General features: G+C 44.4%; 1 protein-coding gene across 1 annotated transcript in view; it reads left to right on the top strand.

The window, feature by feature from the left end:
- LOC115184911 (threonylcarbamoyladenosine tRNA methylthiotransferase) overlaps nt 1-19,978 on the top strand; it is a 50,065-nt gene that overhangs the window by 11,170 nt on the left and 18,917 nt on the right. Inside the window, exon 2 of the mRNA XM_029745467.1 lies at nt 5,433-5,597. Within this exon, the coding sequence (XP_029601327.1) occupies nt 5,469-5,597 (129 nt within the window). The 5' untranslated portion in view covers nt 5,433-5,468. The remainder of the gene's footprint in view (nt 1-5,432; nt 5,598-19,978) is intronic.

The following is a 19,978-nucleotide window of genomic DNA, read 5'->3' as shown; positions in this document are numbered from 1 at the left end:
ATGAGTGGCTCTACAATGTACATGGTATAGAAATATTTCTAAAGGAAACTCGTAAAGACTTGTTGTAGTTGTCAAGCACCAACCGCCTGCTTTCTGTTGAGATGTGAAAGCTTGTCTCTCTCAGAACATGCCAACGTTTGACCTTGAGCGCTTTACATAATTGAATGAAAAAAACAATTGTCACACTTAAGAATTTTAACCTGTTGAGGATCTTATCCCGATCTTATCCCGGTATTGGGATTCATTGTCATGTGACCATGGCGGGGAATTCAAAACTGCAAGAGTAATCATTTCAAAAAATCAAATAATCAACTATTTTCCTCCATTTGAAAGATATATCTCCTAAATCTAACCACGCTGTCCGATTTTCAGAGGCATTACGGAGAATGCATAAAGTTAGGTTATGTGAGGAGAGTACATTGACAATAGCTGCGTGTAATGTTTAGCCAATTCAAAGAAGGGCATCAACAGACAGAAAACTAGCTAGAATTATGCACTTACCTTTGACAATCTGCATCAGATGACACTCATAGGACATTATGTTATACAATACATGCATTTTTAGTTCCATCAAGTTCATATTTATATCCAAAAACAGCATTTACAGTCGCGGTGAAATTCAGAATTTTTTTCGGCTCGAATGCACCCAGTGAATCCAGCATTACAAATCACGGAATTACTATTCGAAAACATTGGTCAATTATAATATTGTCATTCAAAGAATAATATATTATCATCTCGTAATTGCTACCGAAGGGCCAGATCTCAAAATAACTTTACTGGGAAATCACATTTTGTATAAACTGGGTACTATGCTAACAACAATAAGCTATATGCTAAGCTAAGCTAAGCTATACCGTTAGCATTAGCATCATCTAATATCGATAATAACATTCTAAATATCCCCTTACCTTTGATTATCTCCATCAGAAGGCGCTGCCAGAGATCCCAGGTCCAGAACAAATGTGGTTTCTTTTGACAAAGTTCATAATTTATGTCCAAATAGTTAGCGTTCAGTAGGCTCCCACAAAATGAGGTGGGCAGTGTAAAGTCACGTCGAAAAACTAAAGAAAACCTAGTAAATAATCTATTTACGTTTGTTTAAACATGTCAAACGTTGTTTAGCACTAATCTTTTGTTCCATTTTTAACGTGAAACATCAGTAAACATCAGTAATATTTTCACACAACCTATCAAGTGTCTAGAATAAACGATAATGACAAAGGCACTCTTCTCAGATTCATGCGCAGGCGCAAAAAATGAAGTGATGACGTGTCAACTTGTAAGCTTTCTAATTCGGTGTGTATTTATCACAGATGCTTCAAACAACTTTCTAAAGATCGTTGACATCTAGTGGAAGCAGTAGGAGTTGCGAACTGAATCCTTTCTCACTGTGGTATCTTTAAAACAATGACACTAAATAGTACAGTCACAAAATTCTCTTTTTTTTTATCTATTTTTCACAGGTTTTTGCCTGCAATATGAGTTTTGTTATACTTACAGACACCATTCAAACTGTTTTAGAAAATTCAGAGTGTTTTCTATCCGAATGTGTTAATAATATGCATATCCTAGCTTCTGAGTTGGTGTAGGAGGCAGTTAAAACTGGGCACATATTTCTTTCAAAATTCTCAATACTGCCCCCGTGGCCCGTAGAGGTTAATTCAGAGACACAGAAAGAATAAGACAATTAGATGCAGCAGCGTTGAGGGGAAACACATTTATTTTCCAGTTAATTGAAAAAGTAATTGTCTGATCCAGAGATATTCTCTATAGTGTAGAGTGTTGATAGAACATAATAGGGTCTTTCAGACATCTCCTCACCAGGCCTTCTGCCTTTCATTTCCCCACCTCCTCCTCCCCCCATCAACATCTACCCCTTCCCCCATCAACAGCCACCCCTTCCCCCCATCAACATCTACCCCTTCCCCCATCAACAGCCACCCTTCCCCCATCAACAGCCACCCTTCCCCCATCAACAGCCACCCTTCCCCCATCAACAGCCACCCCTTCCCCCCATCAACATCTACCCCTTCCCCCATCAACAGCCACCCTTCCCCCCATCAACAGCCACCCTTCCCCCATCAACAGCCACCCTTCCCCCATCAACAGCCACCCTTCCCCCATCAACAGCCACCCTTCCCCCATCAACAGCCACCCTTCCCTCATCAGGGGCGCTGTTGATGGTTGAAGGGGGAGGGGGGCTGTTGATGGTGGATGGGGGGCTGTTGATGGTGGATGGGGCGCTGTTGATGGTGGATGGGGCGCTGTTGATGGTGGATGGGGCGCTGTTGATGGTGGATGGGGCGCTGTTGATGGTGGATGCGGCGCTGTTGATGGGGGGAAGGGGGACTGTTGATGGTGGATGGGGGGCTGTTGATGGTGGATGGGGCGCTGTTGATGGTGGATGGGGCGCTGTTGATGGGGGGAAGGGGGGCTGTTGATGGTTGAAGGGGGAGGGGGGTGTTGAAGGGGGAGGGGGGTGTTGATGGGGGGAAGGGGGGCTGTTGATGGTTGAAGGGGGAGGGGGGTGTTGATGGTTGAAGGGGGAGGGGGGTGTTGAAGGGGGGGGGGTGTTGAAGGGGGAGGGGGTGTTGAAGGAGGTTAAATGCCAGGCTAATACCAACACCACCAACCACAACATAATGAAAGCCATTACAACCCCAAACCCCTGTAGATTAATCTCCTCTGCACAGCAGCTTTAATCCAATCATGTGGAGGTTGGATCCAACTTTTCTATAGGACCTATTGCATATATAAGTGTGTGATCTCAGGGAGCAGCGGAGGAATGTGTTTGAAGGAACGGGGGTTATATCTGTCTTGGGAATACTGGGAATGCCACAGCGTTCCGAGCTGGAACACTAAGCCCCGTTCCCATACTCCAGGGGCTGCTAGGAGCAAGCTGTGCACACTAATGTGTAGTTTAACAATATATCCCCTGCTGTACTGTACTCCCATTGACTGGGACTGGAGGACAACTCTAAACCTTTTACTGGCATGTGCTGGCATTTTATTAATTTGACCTTTATTTAACTAGGCAAGTCAGTTAAAGAACAAATTCTTATTTTCAATGACGGCCTAGGAACAGTGCCTTGTTCAGGGGCAGAACGACTTTTACCTTGTCAGCTCGGGGATTCGATCTAGCAACCTTTTGGTTTAGTAGTCCAACTCTCTAACCACTAGGCTACCTGCCGCCCCTACACTCTAACCACTAGGCTACCTGCCGCCCCTACACTCTAACCACTAGGCTACCTGCCGCCCCTACACTCTAACCACTAGTCTACCTGCCGCCCCTACACTCTAACCACTAGTCTACCTGCCGTCCCTACACTCTAACCACTAGGCTACCTGCCGCCCCTACACTCTAACCACTAGGCTACCTGCCGTCCCTCCACTCTAACCACTAGGCTACCTGCCTGCCCCTACACTCTAACCACTAGACTACCTGTCGTCCCTACACTCTAACCACTAGTCTACCTGTCGTCCCTACACTCTAACCACTAGTCTACCTGCCGTCCCTACACTCTAACCACTAGGCTACCTGCCGTCCCTACACTCTAAACACTAGTCTACCTGCCGTCCCTACACTCTAACCACTAGGCTACCTGCCGTCCCTACACTCTAACCACTAGGCTACCTGCCGTCCCTCCACTCTAACCACTAGTCTACCTGCCGCCCCTACACTCTAACCACTAGTCTACCTGCCGTCCCTACACTCTAACCACTAGTCTACCTGCCGTCCCTACACTCTAACCACTAGTCTACCTGCCGTCCCTACACTCTAACCACTAGTCTACCTGCCGTCCCTACACTCTAACCACTAGGCTACCTGTCGCCCCTACACTCTAACCACTAGTCTACCTGCCGCCCCTACACTCTAACCACTAGGCTACCTGCCGTCCCTACACTCTAACCACTAGGCTACCTGCCGTCTCTCCACTCTAACCACTAGGCTACCTGTCGCCCCTACACTCTAACCACTAGGCTACCTGCCGTCCCTACACTCTAACCACTAGGCTACCTGCCGCCCCTACACTCTAACCACTAGGCTACCTGCCGTCCCTCCACTCTAACCACTAGGCTACCTGCCTTCTCTCCACTCTAACCACTAGGTTACCTGTCGCCCCTACACTCTAACCACTAGGCTACCTGCCGTCCCTACACTCTAACCACTAGGCTACCTGCCGTCCCTACACTCTAACCACTAGGCTACCTGCCGTCCCTACACTCTAACCACTAGGCTACCTGCCGCCCCTACACTCTAACCACTAGGCTACCTGCCGTCCCTCCACTCTAACCACTAGGCTACCTGCCTGCCCCTACACTCTAACCACTAGACTACCTGTCGTCCCTACACTCTAACCACTAGTCTACCTGTCGTCCCTACACTCTAACCACTAGTCTACCTGCCGTCCCTACACTCTAACCACTAGGCTACCTGCCGTCCCTACACTCTAAACACTAGTCTACCTGCCGTCCCTACACTCTAACCACTAGGCTACCTGCCGTCCCTACACTCTAACCACTAGGCTACCTGCCGTCCCTCCACTCTAACCACTAGTCTACCTGCCGCCCCTACACTCTAACCACTAGACTACCTACCGTCCCTACACTCTAACCACTAGTCTACCTGCCGTCCCTACACTCTAACCACTAGTCTACCTGCCGTCCCTACACTCTAACCACTAGTCTACCTGCCGTCCCTACACTCTAACCACTAGTCTACCTGCCGTCCCTACACTCTAACCACTAGGCTACCTGTCGCCCCTACACTCTAACCACTAGTCTACCTGCCGCCCCTACACTCTAACCACTAGGCTACCTGCCGTCCCTACACTCTAACCACTAGGCTACCTGCCGTCCCTCCACTCTAACCACTAGTCTACCTGCCGCCCCTACACTCTAACCACTAGTCTACCTGCCGTCCCTACACTCTAACCACTAGGCTACCTGCCGTCCCTACACTCTAACCACTAGTCTACCTGCCGTCCCTACACTCTAACCACTAGGCTACCTGCCGTCCCTACACTCTAACCACTAGGCTACCTGCCGTCCCTACACTCTAACCACTAGTCTACCTGCCGTCCCTACACTCTAACCACTAGTCTACCTGCCGTCCCTACACTCTAACCACTAGGCTACCTGCCGTCCCTACACTCTAACCACTAGGCTACCTGCCGTCCCTACACTCTAACCACTAGGCTACCTGTCGCCCCATGTCTCCTTGGCATCCACCACCACCAGGGGGTCCACATGACTTTAAGAAACCTCTGGTACTGTCCAGGTGTACTGTTACAACACTGAGCGGGTGGTGATCCATCACCTATTTTTACACCATGCTTCTCTGGCAACAGCTTTTTCCCATGTTCAAACCAATCAATGGATTTCACACATTGACCTCTAACCCCCATATTTCATATTTCCTGTGTCAGGTGCTTGTGCCCAAGAGGTCAGAGTTCAAGGGGAAGATGATTGAGGTGGAGATCTTCGAGGCAGGCAAACACTTCCTGAAGGGAAGACCGCTGGACGGGTCTGAAGTGTTCACTCCCTCCATCGCCGAGCCGCTGCAGAAGGGAGAGGTGTCTGGGCTAACTCAGGTAACCTATTCAATACGACTGTGTTTGTGTCCCTCTGTCAACTACTGTTAGAGCTACAGGAATGTGGAATATCTACAGCAAACTTAGCAATGGAACAAACATACAGCAAAATGGTTCCATTCCATATAGGAAGTGTTTTTTGTTGTTGTTGTTCTGCTTGAAATTAAAGAGTCTTTCAAACCAGTCAGCAGGGTTACTTCAGGGCAGACATCACACTCTGACTTGTTTCTCCAAGTTCCTCCAATATCTGTCTTTCTTCCAGGGAGCCAAAGTGCAAGGTGATTTGAAATGATTGGAAGCCATAACTACATGACTGGTATCACTATTAGTCCAGGCCTGGAAATGACATTTCATTCACTGCCTCAATCCGCCTGAACACTATGTGAAGTCTTTCCTACTAATGCACTGTCACATCAATGGCCCTATTGAATTCAGCTAGAGGTTCAACTATTTTCTTTACAGGGGGAAGCTGGTAGGCCGAGCTATCTCAGGTCGTCAAAGAGCATGTCTTCCCATTGGCTTAGCAGGTTGAAGAAAGGCAATACATGAATAAAATAATCACATGAACAGAAAAAGACATTATGAACAGGGGAGGAAGTCTACCATTCAGTCAGTGTGAAGGAAATAACTACCTGAATTAGTGTTGTCACGATACCAGTATGGCCATACTAGGAAGTAAAGGAAACGAAACAGGAAGCGGTCTAAATGTCTCGAGGAAAACCTTCTTAATGTTGGATTAAACAGCCTTCCTGATCTTGTCACCCAGAGTCACGTTTTGTTCATTTTGCAAGCTATAGCACACAGTATTTTACTAAAGTGGGTTTTAAAGGAGCATAGATTTGAGTCTGCTGTGTGTTTTCTTTTTTGCAGAGGGACATCTAGTATGGTGACACTGGAATGGTGACAACACTAATCTGAATAGATAAGACTAGTCCACTCCGGAGTGTCTGGTAGAATGAAGGACTTGATTTAGGCTCTCTAGAGACGCTTAAATGAAGCTGCTAGTGAAACTCTCCTCTCCTCTCTCAGCCTCGTTGACTATTGGTCTAAAGTAGTCCGCTATATTCAGTAGGGAATTGGGTGCTAGTCTGAACTCACAATGTGCCTGCTCCTAGGCCATCTGTTCCTCCCTACAATAGTTCTGAGATATAATTCCTGGACGGGACGGACAGGCCACTCCATATTTTAATCACGCTAATCACTGGTTTTGTAAATGGAACCTTAAGTACTATCTATCTGCCTGACAGGTTCCTTCACTAGATGATGCCTTAAGTACTATCTATCTGCCTGACAGGTCCTTCACTAGATGATGCCTTAAGTACTATCTATCTGCCTGACAGGTTCTTCACTAGATGATACCTTAAGTACTATCTATCTGCCTGACAGGTCCTTCACTAGATGATGCCTTAATATCTGCCTGACAGGTCCTTCACTAGATGATACCTTAATATCTGCCTGACAGGTCCTTCACTAGATGATACCTTAAGTACTATCTATCTGCCTGACAGGTCCTTCACTAGATGATGCCTTAAGTACTATCTATCTGCCTGACAGGTCCTTCACTAGATGATGCCTTAAGTACTATCTATCTGCCTGACAGGTTCTTTCACTAGATGATACCTTAAGTACTATCTATCTGCCTGACAGGTATTTCACTAGATGATGCCTTAAGTACTATCTATCTGCCTGACAGGTTCTTTCACTAGATGATGCCTTAAGTACTATCTATCTGCCTGACAGGTTCTTCACTAGATGATGCCTTAAGTACTATCTATCTGCCTGACAGGTCCTTCACTAGATGATGCCTTAAGTACTATCTATCTGCCTGACAGGTTCTTCACTAGATGATGCCTTAAGTACTATCTATCTGCCTGACAGGTCCTTCACTAGATGATGCCTTAAGTACTATCTATCTGCCTGACAGGTCCTTCACTAGATGATGCCTTAAGTACTATCTATCTGCCTGACAGGTTCTTCACTAGATGATACCTTAAGTACTATCTATCTGCCTGACAGGTCCTTCACTAGATGATGCCTTAATATCTGCCTGACAGGTCCTTCACTAGATGATACCTTAATATCTGCCTGACAGGTCCTTCACTAGATGATACCTTAAGTACTATCTATCAGCCTGACAGGTTCTTCACTAGATGATGCCTTAAGTACTATCTATCTGCCTGACAGGTTCTTTCACTAGATGATGCCTTAAGTACTATCTATCTGCCTGACAGGTTCTTCACTAGATGATGCCTTAAGTACTATCTATCTGCCTGACAGGTCCTTCACTAGATGATGCCTTAAGTACTATCTATCTGCCTGACAGGTCCTTCACTAGATGATGCCTTAAGTACTATCTATCTGCCTGACATGTTCTTTCACTAGATGATGCCTTAAGTACTATCTATCTGCCTGACAGGTCCTTCACTAGATGATGCCTTAAGTACTATCTATCTGCCTGACAGGTTCTTCACTAGATGATACCTTAAGTACTATCTATCTGCCTGACAGGTTCTTCACTAGATGATGCCTTAAGTACTATCTATCTGCCTGACAGGTCCTTCACTAGATGATGCCTTAAGTACTATCTATCTGCCTGACAGGTCCTTCACTAGATGATGCCTTAAGTACTATCTATCTGCCTGACAGGTTCTTTCACTAGATGATGCCTTAAAATCTGCCTGACAGGTCCTTCACTAGATGATACCTTAATTAAGTACTATCTATCTGCCTGACAGGTCCTTCACTAGATGATACCTTAAGTACTATCTATCTGCCTGACAGGTTCTTCACTAGATGATGCCTTAAGTACTATCAGCCTGACAGGTTCTTCACTAGATGATGCCTTAAGTACTATCTATCTGCCTTACAGGTTCTTCACTAGATGATACCTTAAGTACTATCTATCTGCCTGACAGGTTCTTTCACTAGATGATGCCTTAAGTACTATCTATCTGCCTGACAGGTCCTTCACTAGATGATGCCTTAAGTACTATCTATCTGCCTGACAGGTCCTTCACTAGATGATGCCTTAAGTACTATCTATCAGCCTGACAGGTCCTTCACTAGATGATGCCTTAAGTACTATCTATCTGCCTGACAGGTCCTTCACTAGATGATGCCTTAAGTACTATCTATCTGCCTGACAGGTTCTTTCACTAGATGATGCCTTAAGTACTATCTATCTGCCTGACAGGTTCTTCACTAGATGATGCCTTAAGTACTATCTATCTGCCTGACAGGTTCTTTCACTAGATGATGCCTTAAGTACTATCTATCTGCCTGACAGGTCCTTCACTAGATGATACCTTAAGTACTATCTATCTGCCTGACAGGTTCTTCACTAGATGATGCCTTAAGTACTATCTATCTGCCTGACAGGTTCTTCACTAGATGATGCCTTAAGTACTATCTATCTGCCTGACAGGTCCTTCACTAGATGATGCCTTAAGTACTATCTATCTGCCTGACAGGTTCTTCACTAGATGATGCCTTAAGTACTATCTATCTGCCTGACAGGTTCTTCACTAGATGATGCCTTAAGTACTATCTATCTGCCTGACAGGTTCTTTCACTAGATGATGCCTTAAGTACTATCTATCTGCCTGACAGGTCCTTCACTAGATGATGCCTTAAGTACTATCTATCAGCCTGACAGGTGCAGGCTAAGATGTGGTCAGATCAGAGCCAGGGCTACCGGTACAGAGTCAATGTGGAGGCTATATACAGAGGCTACCGGTACAGAGTCAATGTGGAGGCTATATACAGGGGGTACCGGTAAAGAGTCAATGTAGAGGCTATATACAGGAGGTACCGGTACAGAGTCAATGTGGAGGCTATATACAGGGGGGTACCGGTACAGAGTCAATGTGGAGGCTATATACAGGGGGTACCGGTACAGAGTCAATTTGGAGGCTATATACAGGGGGTACCGGTACAGAGTCAATGTGGAGGCTATATACAGGGGGGTACCGGTACAGAGTCAATGTGGAGGCTATATACAGGGGGTACCGGTACAGAGTCAATGTGGAGGCTATATACAGGGGGGTACCGGTACAGAGTCAATGTGGAGGCTATATACAGGGGGTACCGGTACAGAGTCAATGTGGAGGCTATATACAGGGGGTACCGGTACAGAGTCAATGTGGAGGCTATATACAAGGGGGTACCAGTACAGAGTCAATGTGGAGGCTATATACAGGGGGTACTGGTACAGAGTCAATGTGGAGGCTATATACAGGGGTACTGGTACAGAGTCAATGTGGAGGCTATATACAGGGGGTACCGGTACAGAGTCAATGTGGAGGCTATATACAAGGGGTACCGGTACAGAGTCAATGTGGAGGCTATATACAGGGGGTACCGGTACAGAGTCAATGTGGAGACTATATACAGGGGGGTACCGGTACAGAGTCAATGTGGAGGCTATATACAGGGGGTACCGGTACAGAGTCAATGTGGAGGCTATATACAGGGGGTACCGGTACAGAGTCAATGTGGAGGCTATATACAAGGGGGTACCAGTACAGAGTCAATGTGGAGGCTATATACAGGGGGTACCGGTACAGAGTCAATGTGGAGGCTATATACAGGGGGTACCGGTACAGAGTCAATGTGGAGGCTATATACAGGGGGTACTGGTACAGAGTCAATGTGGAGGCTATATACAGGGGGTACCAGTAAAGAGTCAATGTAGAGGCTATATACAGGGGGTACCGGTACAGAGTCAATGTGGAGGCTATATACAGGAGGTACCAGTACAGAGTCAATGTGGAGGCTATATACAAGGGGTACCGGTACAGAGTCAATGTAGAGGCTATATACAAGGGGGTACCAGTACAGAGTCAATGTGGAGGCTATATACAAGGGGTACCGGTACAGAGTCAATATGCGGGGGGCACCGGTATTGAGGTAATATGTACATGTAGGTAGAGTTATTAAAGTGACTATGCATAGATAATAACAGAGAGTAGCAGCAATGTAAGGTAGCCATTTGATTAGATGTTCAAGAGTCGTATGGCTTGGGGGTAGAAGCTGTTTAGGGAGCCATTTCAGACACTATATGGAGAATAGGGTGCAATTTCAGACACTATATAGAGAATAGGGTGCCATTTCAGACACTATATAGAGAATAGGGAGCCATTTCAGACACTATATGGAGAATAGGGTGCCATTTCAGGCACTATATGGAGAATAGGGTGCCATTTCAGACACTATATGGAGAATAGGGTGCCATTTCAGACACTATATGGAGAATAGGGAGCCATTTCAGACACTATATGGAGAATAGGGTGCCATTTCAGGCACTATATAGAGAATAGGGTGCCATTTCAGACACTATATAGAGAATAGGGAGCCATTTCAGACACAATATGGAGAATAGGGTGCCATTTCAGACACTATATAGAGAATAGGGTGCCATTTCAGACACTATATAGAGAATAGGGAGCCATTTCAGACACTATATGGAGAATAGGGTGCCATTTCAGACACTATATGGAGAATAGGGTGCCATTTCAGACACTATATGGAGAATAGGGTGCCATTTCAGACACGTCCAAGTGTTATTTATAAGGTTCGCTTTTTACAGAGAGAAAAGAGTGTTGGTGGTGAACTTTAAAAACATGATGTCATAGCATGAGAGAGAGCCTGATGGTTTGTTGGTTGGTGAATGTGGGTGATGGCTGGCTGCCAGACTCTCTGACCTCGTCCCAAATAGCACCCTATTCCCTATATCGTGCACTACTTTTGACCAGTGCCCATATGGAATAGGGTGCCATTCAGGATGCAGACTTTAACTTTATGTTCTGTTCCTGCCTGCCACAGCACTGCACGGCTACAGCTCGGCTGTAAAACCTGATGGAGTATGAAATTAAAATGTGTATCACATTTCTGAGCATCATTTGATGTCCTTTCCTGCAGTACAAATGTTCAGGAGCTGCTCCCGTGAAAAATAACACTGAGCTCCCAGATTAACATACGCAAGAAAAATAGTGACAGTTTAGCCAGCCGTATAATTTCTAAATTGCTCATCGAGAACCCTCACTCATCTCTGTCTCTCCCTCTCTCTGTCTCTGTCTCTCTCTCTCTCTCTCTCACTCTGTCTCTGTCTCTGTCTCTCACTCTGTCTCTCTCTCTCTCTCTCTCTCTCTCTCTCTCTCTCTGTCTCTCTCTCTCTCTGTCTCTCTCTCTGTCTCTCTCTCTCTCTCTCTCTCTCTCTCTCTCCTCTCTCTCCCTCCTCTCTCTCTCTCTCCTTCCCACTCTCTCTCTCCTTCCCACTCTCTCTCTCTATCTCTCTCTCTCTCTCTCTCTCTCTCTCTCTCTCTCTCTCTCTCTCTCTCTCTCTCTGTCTCTGTCTGTCTCTCTGTCTCCCTCTCTCTCTCTCTCTCTCTCTCTCTCTCTCTCTCTCTCTTCCTAGGGGATTTAGGCAATTAATAATATTTCCATAATATCTGTTTTGTTTAAAAGGGGTTTACAGCGGAGTGGAGGCGCAGTAAGTGGGATGGTTGTATGATAGTGCTTCAGCTCAGTGAGTGAACAGGAGTCTCACAGTGCAGGTGTTTTTAATGACAGTCAGGTTGGACAGGAATCTCACAGTGCAGGGTGTTTTTAGTGACAGTCAGGTTGGGCAGGAATCTGACAGTGCAGGTGTTTTTAGTGACAGTCAGGTTGGACAGGAATCTCACAGTGCAGGTGTTTTTAGTGACAGTCAGGTTGGACAGGAATCTCACAGTGCAGGTGTTTTTAGTGACAGTCAGGTTGGACAGGAATCTCACAGTGCAGGTGTTTTTAGTGACAGTCAGGTTGGACAGGAATCTGACAGTGCAGGTGTTTTTAATGACAGTCAGGTTGGACAGGAATCTGACAGTGCAGGTGTTTTTAGTGACAGTCAGGTTGGACAGGAATCTCACAGTGCAGGTGTTTTAGTGACAGTCAGGTTGGACAGGAATCTCACAGTGCAGGTGTTTTTAGTGACAGTCAGGTTGGACAGGAATCTGACAGTGCAGGTGTTTTTAGTGACAGTCAGGTTGGACAGGAATCTCACAGTGCAGGTGTTTTTAGTGACAGTCAGGATGGACAGGAATCTCACAGTGCAGGTGTTTTTAGTGACAGTCAGGTTGGACAGGAATCTCACAGTGCAGGTGTTTTTAGTGACAGTCAGGTTAGACAGGAATCTCACAGTGCAGGTGTTTTTAGTGACAGTCAGGTTGGACAGGAATCTCACAGTGCAGGTGTTTTTAGTGACAGTCAGGTTGGACAGGAATCTGACAGTGCAGGTGTTTTAGTGACAGTCAGGTTGGACAGGAATCTCACAGTGCAGGTGTTTTTAGTGACAGTCAGGATGGACAGGAATCTCACAGTGCAGGTGTTTTTAGTGACAGTCAGGTTGGACAGGAATCTCACAGTGCAGGTGTTTTTAGTGACAGTCAGGTTAGACAGGAATCTCACAGTGCAGGTGTTTTTAGTGACAGTCAGGTTGGACAGGAATCCTCACAGTGCAGGTGTTTTTAGTGACAGTCAGGTTGGACAGGAATCTCACAGTGCAGGTGTTTTTAGTGACAGTCAGGTTGGACAGGAATCTCACAGTGCAGGTGTTTTTAGTGACAGTCAGGTTGGACAGGAATCTCACAGTGCAGGTGTTTTTAGTGACAGTCAGGTTGGACAGGAATCTCACAGTGCAGGTGTTTTTAGTGACAGTCAGGTTGGACAGGAATCTCACAGTGCAGGTGTTTTTAGTGACAGTCAGGTTGGACAGGAATCTCACAGTGCAGGGTGTTTTTAGTGACAGTCAGGTTGGACAGGAATCTCACAGTGCAGGGTGTTTTTAGTGACAGTCAGGTTGGACAGGAATCTCACAGTGCAGGGTGTTTTTAGTGACAGTCAGGTTGGACAGGAATCTCACAGTGCAGGTGTTTTTAGTGACAGTCAGGTTGGACAGGAATCTCACAGTGCAGGTGTTTTTAGTGACAGTCAGGTTGGACAGGAATCTCACAGTGCAGGCATTATTAGTAACAGTCAGGTTGGTCAGGCAGCAAAGGGAAAGGTCTATGACTGTAACAGGGATTTATAAAAGCTGACATGAGAGAGGTCTTTGTCAAAACAGAGACATTATTAAAGGAAATTCAGTTAGTCTTGTCCTCAAGGAGCTTGTGGACTAAACCATCTGACCTGAAGACGTGTGGACTCTCCTTGTTCTTCATGCTCATTACATTCCTGTTGCTGTGTGTGCCACTAACAGCTGACCATTAGCTCAAGGACCAGCAGATACCGTAGCTACAACCAACCAGATAAACTCAGCAAAAAAAAGAAACGTCCTCTCACTGTCAACTGTGTTTGTTTTCAGCGAACGTAACATGTGCAAATATTTGTATGAACATAAGATTCAACAACTGAGACATAAATTGAACAAGTTCCACAGACATGTGGCTAACAGAAATGGAATAATGTGTTCCTGAACGGGGGGGGAGGGAGGGGGGGGGTCAAAATCAAAAGTAACAGTCAGCATCTGGTGTGGCCACCAGCTGCATTAAGTACTGCAGTGCATCTCCTCCTCATGGACTGCACCAGATTTGCCAGTTCTTGCTGGTGGCATTGTCATGCTGGAGGGTCATGTCAGGATGAGCCTGCAGGAAGGGTACCACATGAGGGAGGAGGATGTCTTCCCCGTAACGCACAGCGTTGAGATTGCCTGCAATGACAACAAGCTCAGTCTGATGATGCTGTGACACACCACCCCAGACCATGACGGTCCCTCCACCTCCAAATCGATCCCGCTCCAGAGTACAGGCCTCGGTGTAACGCTCATTCCTTCGACAATAAACGCAAATCTGACCATCACCCCTGGTGAGACAAAACCGCGACTCGTCAGTGAAGAGCACTTCTTGCCAGTCCTGTCTGGTCCAGCAACGGTGGGTTTGTGCCCATAGGCGACGTTGTTGCCGGTGATGTCTGGTGAGGACTTGCCTTACAACAGGCCTACAAGCCCTCAGTCCAACTTCTCTCAGCCTATTGTGGACAGTCTGAGCACTGATGGAGGGATTGTGCGTTCCTGGCAGTTGTTGTTGCCATCCTGTACCTGTCCCGCAGGTGTGATATTCGGATGTACCGATCCTGTGCAGGTGTTGTTACACGTGGTCTGCCACTGCGAGGACGATCAGCTGTGTTTTTCAGAGGCAGTAGAAAGATCTCTTTAGTGTCCTAAGTTTTCATTACTGTGACCTTAATTGCCTACCATCTGTAAGCTGTTAGTGTCTTAACGACCATTCCACAGGTGCATGTTTATTAATTGTTTATGGTTCATTGAACAAGCATGGGAAACAGTGTTTAAACACTGTGAACATATTTGGATTTTTACGAATTATCTTTGAAAGACGGGGTCTTTAGCTATTCGTTAGAGGACTATAGCAGCTAGCTACAACCATACCTATTAGTTAGAGGACTATAGCAGCTTGCTACAGCCATACCTATTAGTTAGAGGACTATAGCAGTTAGCTACAACCATACCTATTAGTTAGAGGACTATAGCAGCTAGCTACAACCATACCTATTAGTTAGAGGACCAGCTAGCTACAACTGTACCTATTAGTTAGAGAACTATAGCAGCTAGCTACAGCCATACTTATTAATTAGAGGACTATAGCAGCTAGCTACAACCATACCTATTAGTTAGAGGACTATAGCAGCTAGCTACAACCATACCTATTAGTTAGAGGACCAGCTAGCTACAACTGTACCTATTAGTTAGAGAACTATAGCAGCTAGCTACAGCCATACATATTAATTAGAGGACTATAGCAGCTAGCTACAACCATACCTATTAGTTAGAGGACTATAGCAGCTAGCTACAACCATACCTATTAGTTAGAGGACCAGCTAGCTACAACTGTACCTATTAGTTAGAGAACTATAGCAGCTAGCTACAGCCATACTTATTAATTAGAGGACTATAGCAGCTAGCTACAACCATACCTATTAGTTAGAGGACTATAGCAGCTAGCTACAGCCATACTTATTAATTAGAGGACTATAGCAGCTAGCTACAACCATACCTATTAGTTAGAGGACTATAGCAGCTAGCTACAACCATACCTATTAGTTAGAGGACTATAGCAGCTAGCTACAATCATACCTATTATTTAGAGGACTATAGCAGCTAGCTACAACCATACCTATTAGTTAGAGGACTATAGCAGCTAGCTACAACCATACCTATTAGTTAGAGGACCAGCTAGCTACAACTGTACCTATTAGTTAGAGAACTATAGCAGCTAGCTACAGCCATACTTATTAATTAGAGGACTATAGCAGCTAGCTACAACCATACCTATTAGTTAGAGGACTATAGCAGCTAGCTGCAACCATACCTATTAGTTAGAGGACCAGCTAGCTACAACTGTACCTATTAGTTAGAGAACTATAGCAGCTAGCTACAGCCATACTTATTAATTAGAGGACTATAGCAGCTAGCTACAACCATACCTATTAGTTAGAGGACTATAGCAGCTAGCTACAGCCATACTTATTAATTAGAGGACTATAGCAGCTAGCTACAACCATACCTATTAGTTAGAGGACTATAGCAGCTAGCTAGAACTGTACCTATTAGTTAGAGGACTATAGCAGCTAGCTACAATCATACCTATTATTTAGAGGACTATAGCAGCTAGCTTCAACCATACCTATTAGTTAGAGGACTATAGCAGCTAGCTACAACCATACCTATTAGTTAGAGGACTATAGCAGCTAGCTACAACCATACCTATTATTTAGAGGACTATAGCAGCTAGCTACAACCATACCTATTATTTAGAGGACTATAGCAGCTAGCTTCAACCATACCTATTATTTAGAGGACTGTAGCAGCTAGCTACAGCCATACCTATTAGTTAGAGGACTATAGCAGCTAGCTACAACCATACCTATTATTTAGAGGACTATAGCAGCTAGCTACAACCATACCTATTATTATTTAGAGGACTATAGCAGCTAGCTACAACCATACCTATTAGTTAGAGAACTATAGCAGCTAGTTCCAGCCATACTTATTAATTAGAGGACTATAGCAGCTAGCTACAACCATACCTATTAGTTAGAGGACTATAGCAGCTAGCTACAGCCATACTTATTAATTAGAGGACTATAGCAGCTAGCTACAACCATACCTATTAGTTAGAGGACTATAGCAGCTAGCTACAGCCATACTTATTAATTAGAGGACTATAGCAGCTAGCTACAACCATACCTATTAGTTAGAGGACTATAGCAGCTAGCTACAACTGTACCTTTTATTTAGAGGACTATAGCTGCTAGCTACAACCATACCTATTAGTTAGAGGACTATAGCAGCTAGCTACAACCATACCTATTAGTTAGAGGACTATAGCAGCTAGCTACAACCATACCTATTAGTTAAAGGACTATAGCAGCTAGCTAGAACTGTACCTATTAGTTAGAGGACTATAGCAGCTAGCTACAGCCATACTTATTAATTAGAGGACTATAGTAGCTAGCTACAACCATACCTATTAGTTAGAGGACTATAGCAGCTAGCTGCAACCATACCTATTAGTTAGAGGACCAGCTAGCTACAACTGTACCTATTAGTTAGAGAACTATAGCAGCTAGCTACAGCCATACTTATTAATTAGAGGACTATAGCAGCTAGCTACAACCATACCTATTAGTTAGAGGACTATAGCAGCTAGCTACAGCCATACTTATTAATTAGAGGACTATAGCAGCTAGCTACAACCATACCTATTAGTTAGAGGACTATAGCAGCTAGCTAGAACTGTACCTATTAGTTAGAGGACTATAGCAGCTAGCTACAATCATACCTATTATTTAGAGGACTATAGCAGCTAGCTTCAACCATACCTATTAGTTAGAGGACTATAGCAGCTAGCTACAACCATACCTATTAGTTAGAGGACTATAGCAGCTAGCTACAACCATACCTATTATTTAGAGGACTATAGCAGCTAGCTACAACCATACCTATTATTTAGAGGACTATAGCAGCTAGCTTCAACCATACCTATTATTTAGAGGACTGTAGCAGCTAGCTACAGCCATACCTATTAGTTAGAGGACTATAGCAGCTAGCTACAACCATACCTATTATTTAGAGGACTATAGCAGCTAGCTACAACCATACCTATTATTATTTAGAGGACTATAGCAGCTAGCTACAACCATACCTATTAGTTAGAGAACTATAGCAGCTAGCTCCAGCCATACTTATTAATTAGAGGACTATAGCAGCTAGCTACAACCATACCTATTAGTTAGAGGACTATAGCAGCTAGCTACAGCCATACTTATTAATTAGAGGACTATAGCAGCTAGCTACAACCATACCTATTAGTTAGAGGACTATAGCAGCTAGCTACAGCCATACTTATTAATTAGAGGACTATAGCAGCTAGCTACAACCATACCTATTAGTTAGAGGACTATAGCAGCTAGCTACAACTGTACCTTTTATTTAGAGGACTATAGCTGCTAGCTACAACCATACCTATTAGTTAGAGGACTATAGCAGCTAGCTACAACTGTACCTATTAGTTAGAGGACTATCGCAGCTAGCTACAACCATACCTATTAGTTAGAGGACTATAGCAGCTAGCTACAACTGTACCTATTAGTTAGAGGACTATAGCAGCTAGCTACAACCATACCTATTAGTTAAAGGACTATAGCAGCTAGCTAGAACTGTACCTATTAGTTAGAGGACTATAGCAGCTAGCTACAATCATACCTATTATTTAGAGGACTATAGCAGCTAGCTTCAACCATACCTATTAGTTAGAGGACTATAGCAGCTAGCTACAACCATACCTATTAGTTAGAGGACTATAGCAGCTAGCTACAACCATACCTATTATTTAGAGGACTATAGCAGCTAGCTACAACCATACCTATTATTTAGAGGACTATAGCAGCTAGCTACAACCATACCTATTATTTAGAGGACTATAGCAGCTAGCTACAACCATACCTATTATTTAGAGGACTATAGCAGCTAGCTACAACCATACCTATTAGTTAGAGAACTATAGCAGCTATCTACAGCCATACTTATTAATTAGAGGACTATAGCAGCTAGCTACAACCATACCTATTAGTTAGAGGACTATAGCAGCTAGCTACAGCCATACTTATTAATTAGAGGACTATAGCAGCTAGCTACAACCATACCTATTAGTTAGAGGACTATAGCAGCTAGCTACAATCATACCTATTATTTAGAGGACTATAGCAGCTAGCTTCAACCATACCTATTAGTTAGAGGACTATAGCAGCTAGCTACAACCATACCTATTAGTTAGAGGACTATAGCAGCTAGCTACAACCATACCTATTATTTAGAGGACTATAGCAGCTAGCTACAACCATACCTATTATTTAGAGGACTATAGCAGCTAGCTACAACCATACCTATTATTTAGAGGACTATAGCAGCTAGCTACAACCATACCTATTATTTAGAGGACTATAGCAGCTAGCTACAACCATACCTATTAGTTAGAGAACTATAGCAGCTATCTACAGCCATACTTATTAATTAGAGGACTATAGCAGCTAGCTACAACCATACCTATTAGTTAGAGGACTATAGCAGCTAGCTACAGCCATACTTATTAATTAGAGGACTATAGCAGCTAGCTACAACCATACCTATTAGTTAGAGGACTATAGCAGCTAGCTACAGCCATACTTATTAATTAGAGGACTATAGCAGCTAGCTACAACCATACCTATTAGTTAGAGGACTATAGCAGCTAGCTACAACTGTACCTTTTATTTAGAGGACTATAGCTGCTAGCTACAACCATACCTATTAGTTAGAGGACTATAGCAGCTAGCTACAACTGTACCTATTAGTTAGAGGACTATCGCAGCTAGCTACAACCATACCTATTAGTTAGAGGACTATAGCAGCTAGCTACAACTGTACCTATTAGTTAGAGGACTATAGCAGCTAGCTACAACCATACCTATTAGTTAAAGGACTATAGCAGCTAGCTAGAACTGTACCTATTAGTTAGAGGACTATAGCAGCTAGCTACAATCATACCTATTATTTAGAGGACTATAGCAGCTAGCTTCAACCATACCTATTAGTTAGAGGACTATAGCAGCTAGCTACAACCATACCTATTAGTTAGAGGACTATAGCAGCTAGCTACAACCATACCTATTATTTAGAGGACTATAGCAGCTAGCTACAACCATACCTATTATTTAGAGGACTATAGCAGCTAGCTACAACCATACCTATTATTTAGAGGACTATAGCAGCTAGCTACAACCATACCTATTAGTTAGAGGACTATAGCAGCTAGCTACAACTGTACCTATTAGTTAGAGGACTATAGCAG

The sequence above is a fragment of the Salmo trutta genome, unplaced genomic scaffold, assembly GCF_901001165.1.
Source record: "Salmo trutta unplaced genomic scaffold, fSalTru1.1, whole genome shotgun sequence".
Taxonomy (NCBI): domain Eukaryota; kingdom Metazoa; phylum Chordata; class Actinopteri; order Salmoniformes; family Salmonidae; genus Salmo; species Salmo trutta.
Note: the sequence above shows the minus strand (reverse complement) of the source record. Positions and strands in the feature narration are given on the sequence as shown.